Genomic DNA, 7,610 nt, shown 5'->3' with positions numbered 1-7,610 from the left:
CAATTACAATTGCTATTTATTCTTATTCTTATTATTATTATTATTATTATTATTATTATTATTATTATTATTATTATTATTTATTAGGTTGTTGTTGTGGCAGTAGTGAATGAAAACCGAATGGTAATGAGGCAAAAGAAAAAATTATAATAAATGCGCTGTCAAGCCAAATTGTTAAGCACAGCTCTGTACATTGTAAAAAATGACGTCAGTTAAACTTAAAAAAAATTATGTGGTAAGAAGTAAATTAACTAGTTTTATTCAACCTAAATAAATACGTTGAATGAACGATTCTTTCAATGTAATTGAGTTGATGAGTCATTTTTACAATATAAACATGGTGATAAAAGTCTAAATCATTGTTCCTAATTTTCTTACATTTGGTTCCCGCAATAATGTGTCAAGACAAAGTAAGACTAGCAGTTTTTACTTAAATTTTTATAGACTGGACGTTTTTACCAACCGTATTTTTTTCTCAGTATCAGAAAAAAAATCCTTAATGTACGATGTAAAAAGTGGCTCGTCAAATCTGCTTAAAATTACTTCTTATGGCAAGTAAATTAACTAGTTTTATTCAAATCAAAAACTTACTTTGATTGAAAGAATCGTTCATTCAAAATATTTATTTAAGTCGAATAAAACTAGTTATTTTACTTGTTACTTCAGGAAGTCATTTTGTTTAGACTGATTCTATTTTTTACACTGATTCTGCAGCTACACATGCAATAATCGCCGTCGATTTAAAGCAATTATGATCTTTATATGACAGACAGAAAATTATAATAAAGAGTTTTCATCGTTGCGTAATTAAAGCAGAATTTTCACAAAATAAAATAGAACGATTTCAATTATACAAACAAGACCGACGATCGCTTGGTATACACGGTAAAAGACTCGCCAACTCAATCTAAAAAATACTTTACGTGGTGACAAGTAAATTAACTAGTTTAATTTAACCCTAATAAATAATTTAAATGAACGATTTTTTTTCAATGTAATTTTTTGAGTTGAATAAAACTCAATTGCTTGTTATTACATGAAGTAATTTTTTGACGTTGATCTAACGAGCGATTTTACAGTGTGTATTGTCTGTAAACCACATACACTTCGATTATAAAGAGACTGGCAATGACAAAAAAGGTTTGCACTGTAAAAAATCGCCAATTTAATCTAAAAAAATATTTCATGTGGTTACAAGTAAATTAACTAGTGTTTTCCAACCAGATTAAATATACTGGAATGAACGATTCTTTCAATCAATGTAATTTTTTGAGTTGAATAAAACTGGTTTAATTTGTTACTACATGAAGTAATCTGAGTAGTTTTAACAGAGTAGTTCAAAAATGCATAATAAACAATGATGAACAAATTTACTAACATCTTTAACCCTCCAGAAAAACAACATATAAAATTGTTACCTAACTGCGTCAAATACTCTGTATATACATATCAGGTACTTATAAACATCGAATGGGGTTAAACCTTTAAACTGACTCCACCGATAACAGGATTGTTATTTACAATTTTTCTATTTTTAAATCTGTTATCTTTTCTGTGGTTTCAGTACTCGTTTAACTGAGCTCTATTTCAGGAAAGGAAATGCCAGTGTCGATTCTCCCTGTGAAGGAGTGCTCCAGTGCCAGTCACTTCCAGCTTGGCTGCATCTCCACTGGGCTTCAAACAGACTCGTCCTTTGAGTGGTTAGATAACAATAAAAACAAGCTGACTAACTTCATTCAGTACGCTGCTCTACCGAGAGACGGAGCGTACGCTAAAGTGAGCGTCATTAGCGTGGCGAAGGATGACTGGGACAAAGGGAAACGATTCACATGCAAAGTGGGCAACGAGACACTCAACATACCAGGTAAAACACATAACTACACTTTTAAAAACTGATCAAGTCGACTGTTTTAGAGTCGTTTCTACTACATATTTTGTGGTCCTAAGCGGGACCACCATAATATTTCATTCATTTTGAATAAATGCAGAATAAATGTTAATGTACCACAGGTGAAATAATTAATGTAATAAATATGCAGACACACTTCAATAGATAATTATGATCTCAAAGCAAAATATTATGTATACAGTCACATGCAAAAGTTTGAACACTTACAGTCAAATTATATGTTTGGTTTAAAATGAAAATACGGTAGCACATCCTCTCAAATATGTCATTTTCTGCTAATTTTAATGTACAAAATCTATGTATTTGCTGAATTTAACAGATTTGAAAAAGAAACAAACACAACATAGTAAATGTACCTTAACTTTGGCACGTGCAAAAGTGTTTTCAATATGTTAATTTCAGGAAATAAATCATAACTGAGTGGTAAAATGTGCAGACGTGTGTTCTCTCTAGAGGATGTGAACTTAATCTCATTTAGAAAATCAATACAACCTGTCATTTGACTATAAGGCGCCCAAAGGTTTGCATAAGAATGTACCAATTTATGATTGGCTTTTAAGAGGCCTAAAAAGACTGCTTATACTACTTTCAGCAACCCAACTTAAAAAATATGGTTCTTCAAGGTTTCTTGAGTAAAAACAATGGTTTTCTATAGAACCATGAACACTCAAAGCACTATTTGCATATAGTGCCAAAAAGGGTTTTGCTATGGTTACAAGCTTGACAACCCTTTTTGGTGCTAAATAGAACCATATACAACACCATCAATGTTCTCCATCAATCTTATTGTTTTTACAGAGGACAAAAAACCAAGCGTCAATCTGGTGAAAGTTTCTGATGGTGAATCCATCATGTGCGTCACTGAGGACTTCTTCCCAAAGGACTTCACCCTTAAGCTGAAAGAGGATGGTCAGGAGGTTGCTGGTCTGAACTGGCCAGCCATGCGCAGTACTTCAGGCTTGTATACAGCCGGCAGCCTTCTTAAAGTCAATAAGGCATCATGGAAGAACGCAAAGTACAGCTGTGAAGTAACCCATCAGAACAACATCTACACACAATCTCGATCTTTCACAGGTAGAGTCTTGATGGTGATATAGTTAGGATATACATGCATTTCAGTGTGATACTATGAATAAATTAATGAATCTATTAGTATGAAAATTTAGGTGCCTAATAGTAAAATGTTATGTACATATTTAATAAGATTTTAAGCCTGTTTATGTTCTATTTCCTGATGAACAACATGCTGGTTTGTATTCCTCTATTTAGGTAAATTCACTGTGGAAATCAAACCACCTGGAGCAAAAGACCTGTTTATACATAACAAAGCAAAAATAGAGTGTGTTATCAGTGGAAGTAATAAGGTGGAGGTGGAAGCAGCAAAAGTGTTGTGGACAGTTGGAGGCAACGAAGCTGAAAAGAGGAACATCATTGATGGTGTGGTTGAACCTGAAGAAGAGCTGCATATGAAGACCAGCACGCTGACCATTGATGAGTCCGTCTGGTTTGCAGGCACAGCAGTGAAATGCTCCACTACCAGAGACAAAGATACATTCTCTGACACCATTAGCTTAACAGAAGGAGGTAAAGTGTTTATCTTATTACCTTTTAATTGTTTCTTTCTTTTTTCCTCCTTTGTTCTGACTTTGTTCTCTTTCGTCTTTCTTTTTTCCTCATCTTCTCTCTTCCTTCTGTCTTTCTTTCTCCTTCAAGCTCCTTCAAGTTTCTTTCAGGAAATGCAAGAATAGTTTTCCTAACACATTTCATCTATTAAAATGTGCAGCATTTCAACTCAATAGGTTTCTTGCTTTTCATCAATTATTGCAACAAGTTATTTTCTCTTTAATTCCTCCTTTTCTTTCTTTCTGTCTTTGTTTCTTCTAGTTTTCTTCCTTCATTTTGTCCTTTCTTTCTTTCTGTCTTTCTTTCCTTCTTTTATTTCTTTCTTTCCTTCCATTTTCTTTAATCCTTCCTTAATTTATTTATTTTTTCTACCTTTATTTTGTTCTTCTTTTCTTTATTTATTTTTACATTCTTTCTTTCTTTCTTTCTTTCTTTCTTTCTTTCTTTCTTTATTCTTTCTTTTTTCTTTTTCATTTTTTATGTTCTTCTATGCGTATGTTCTTCCTCATTTCATTCCTTACTTAATTTCTTCCTTTCTACCTTCTGCCTTTTTTCTTCTTTCTTTTTTTATTTGCTTACTTGCATCCATTTCCTTTCTTCCTTCCTTTTTCATTTCTTTCATTATTTCTTTTCTTCCTTAATTGTGTCCTTTCTTTCTTTCTTTCTTTCTTTCTTTCTTTCTTTCTTTCTTTCTTATTTCATTCCATTTGGAATCTGTCACTCATTACTCATAACTGTTATTTCATATAATATTTGGCATTGTCAGCACTGTATTCCCTCCAGGAAATATACTTTGCTCTGACATGTTCATTACATTTTTCATTTGGTGTTTTCTCTTAGACGACAGCTGCTCTCTTCAGATCTATGTACCTAAGAAAGCTGTTCTCGACACTGAGAAAATCTCTCTGGTGTGTGAGGTCAACAGCTCTCGTCTTGGGGATGTTTACATCATGTGGCAAAAGGGCCAAAATCCTAATGATCCTTTTGAAGAAGGCAGCATCACAGCTCCCATCTACAAAAACGGATCTCCCATGTCTGTTTTAAGCGTTTTTACAGTGACTGGAAAGGAGTACAACAGTGAAATGGTCTTCACTTGTGCGGTCAAGCATGCCAATATGAAGAATCATAGCACACCGTTAAAGACAACAGCATCTAACAGTAATGACAACTGTCCTCGTTATGATGTGTCAGATTGTCGCTGAGCGTCTTCTCAGACTGAGATGGTCAGGAAGCATCACTGCAGCTGTATCTGGCTGATTGAGATGCTTCCTCACTTGAATGGTCTGAGATGCTGTTTGTCATGATGCCTCCTTTGTGTCATGTACCTCTGTGTTCACTCATTCAGTGTATTATTATGTTGCATGGGCCATCATGTAAATCCAGTCAAAAAAACAAACTTGAACATCAACTGTTACTATTCACAATGATATTATAGCAATTCAGTATGAAAATAAGAACATTCCATATACTTTACATACTGGCCTCTGCATGTTTCATGTTACATGTCTTGGATGGACATTGTTCTGCTCTGTCTTAAGCTTTCTGTGTTTTTGTTTATGATCTGCTCATGTTAACTTTTGTGTGCTTGCATAAAAGTAGAATTAGATTAAGATTTAAAATATTTTAAGAGCTTTTCTGGAAAGGTTACCTGTCTTTGTGATACGAGTTATATTTCTCTTTTTTGTAATGCTTGAAATAATAAATCGGCACAGCATTTGACAACATATAGTCCTGAATCATGAATACTGGTCATATTTTCTTCAAAGCAAACTGAAATGTGTGAATCAATATAATGTAAAATTTAATCACTCTATCAAATGTTTACATTAAAAATAGCCATTTGCATTGAAAAGAGTTGAGAAACATCATTTTCCATCGGTATACAGTGCTGTGCAAAAGTAAGGGACCATCCTTCATTTATTCAATTTCTAGTAAAATGGCCATTAAATAAAAGTTATTAATTTTTCACCAGGAAAAAAGTATAAAACAGCAGAAAATAACACAGAAGCCTCAACAATCAAAAATAATATTATTTTTCAGTATTCAGTGTGTCATTCTTTAGCTTTATTACACCTAACTTTCAGTTTCTCAAAGAAATCTGCAGCCACACCCCCAAAGTTCAGTCTTAGAAATTGGTTTGGCACTTTCTGTTTCTCACAATCCAAATAATCCCAAACACATTCCATGACATTGAGGCCTGGACTCTGGAGTGGTCAGTCGATTGTTCTGAGAATATCAGCAGCATCTTTGCTTGCTTTACAAATTTTCTTCTTTTCTATTTCCCTCATCTGTTAATTATTTTTGTGCTCCAGTTTTGGAAAGGCTTCTTTTTCTTTGACTTTTCCCTTCCACATGCAAGTGGATCAACTTGGCGGCCTTGTTGACTGGAAATAAAATCAGTGAAGGGGGTCTCAGACTTTTAAACAGCACTGCATTAGATGTGAAAGTTACTGTTTCTGTTATATTCATTTATTTAGCAGTAACATGAGCTGTTTTTTCTGTTTTCCTTTTTTGCTGGTCTTGTTCTGCACTATTCAATACCACAATGTTCTACAAGAGGCACCATAAATGGACCACTTTTGGTTCCCTAATGATCCATGTTTGAAAAAGAGATTTAAGAATGTGATGAACCTTTCAAACAACTTTGTAAAGGTTCTATACCAACTTAGAGTTCCTTCTTAGGACTTTTACATTATGTGGAGGTTCTTTAAACTTTACAAAGCTTCTTTCCACTTGCATTTTGTCTCATTTCACAAAACGATTCTTCAAAGAATTAAAGGTCTTTCAGGAAACCAAAAGTCAAAATATGGGATCTTATGTTGTCATGCTGAGAACACTTTGTGGAATTAAGATTGTAAGCTTTTCTTGTTCTTGTAAACAACTAACTCTTGTTAAACTTTGGGATCTTAAATGGGAAATTTCACCAATTTTTCAAAACATTTGTATTTTATAATGGTTAAGATGTAAGCAAAGTCCAAGCATTAGAAATATGTTTTAAGATTAAATCTTCGTAAAATTAATAAAAAATAAATTCTCAAGCATCAAGAGGCATTAATCCGTTCAGACATCTGGTTCCCATCAACATCACTGTGAACAATTCTGAGTTGATAAGTTTCTATGGAACAAAGAAGTTCACATCAAACCACTCTTAACCACCAAAACTTATCTAGTTAATTATGTAGACATTTTGAAAAATTGGTGGAACTCTAGTAACAAGCAGTGGAACCATTTTCAAGGTCTATATTTCAATCAGTATATTTTAATAATTATTTTATTGATTTCATTTTTATTTGCTATATATAATCTGCCATTATGCCACATATAGATCTGTTTCAAATATTTATAACTATTTTATTGTGTGTTTTAGGTGAGATTCCAGATTCAGGATTGTATGTACAATGTGATGAGGTGACTTCAGAGGAGGATGAGTTCAACAGCTTGTGGTCCACTGCCTCCTCCTTCATCTTCCTGTTCCTCTTCTCTCTCCTCTACAGCACTGTCCTCAGCCTCTCCAAGGTAAAAATATATGGTTTTATTTTTTATGTTGTTTCTTTGTTTTGCAGCTCTTGGAATTTTGCTTCTCATCACAGGGTTGTTTGTTGTGCTAAAAGATGCTTCTTATCTGTGTTTTTCAGATGAAATAATGATCGAAAATGAGGACTAACTGGTCTGTATTTTGGATTTCCAGTGATATTCTTGTCTATTACAAGTTTTTAGTGATTTAAGTCATTGAATTGCCTATCAATAGTTTTGTGGATGTGTGATTTCATCTTAAAAGATATTTCAGAATGTCTTAGAATTTCTGTGCAGTTCAGTCACTGATATAAAGTCTTTCACAGTGGTTTGACATAAAATGGTTCATTGTAGAGAAACTTATCAGCTCAGATTTCTTTATAGTGGTGGTGATAGGAACAAATTATGCAATCTTTATGTGTAATGCTGATGGTGGTAAAATAGGAGATCAGACACAGCAGTGCTGCTGGAATTTTAAACACTGTGTCCACTCACTGTCCACTCTATTAGACACTCCTACCTTCTTGGTCCACCTTATAGATGTAAAGTCAGAGACGACAGGTCA

At 33.6% G+C, this 7,610-nt stretch overlaps 1 gene segment (V, D, J or C); it reads left to right on the top strand.

The window, feature by feature from the left end:
- The first annotated feature begins 1,692 nt into the window (after positions 1-1,692).
- Positions 1,693-7,176, top strand: LOC118803145. The segment is given in 6 exon segments: positions 1,693-1,864; positions 2,708-2,983; positions 3,179-3,493; positions 4,373-4,690; positions 6,858-7,048; positions 7,168-7,176. Coding segments are annotated over 5 exon segments (1,056 nt in total).
- The last annotated feature ends 434 nt before the right edge of the window (positions 7,177-7,610 follow it).

Source organism: Colossoma macropomum, unplaced genomic scaffold (assembly GCF_904425465.1).
Source record: "Colossoma macropomum unplaced genomic scaffold, Colossoma_macropomum, whole genome shotgun sequence".
Taxonomy (NCBI): domain Eukaryota; kingdom Metazoa; phylum Chordata; class Actinopteri; order Characiformes; family Serrasalmidae; genus Colossoma; species Colossoma macropomum.
This window is presented reverse-complemented; position numbering and strand designations above follow the sequence as displayed.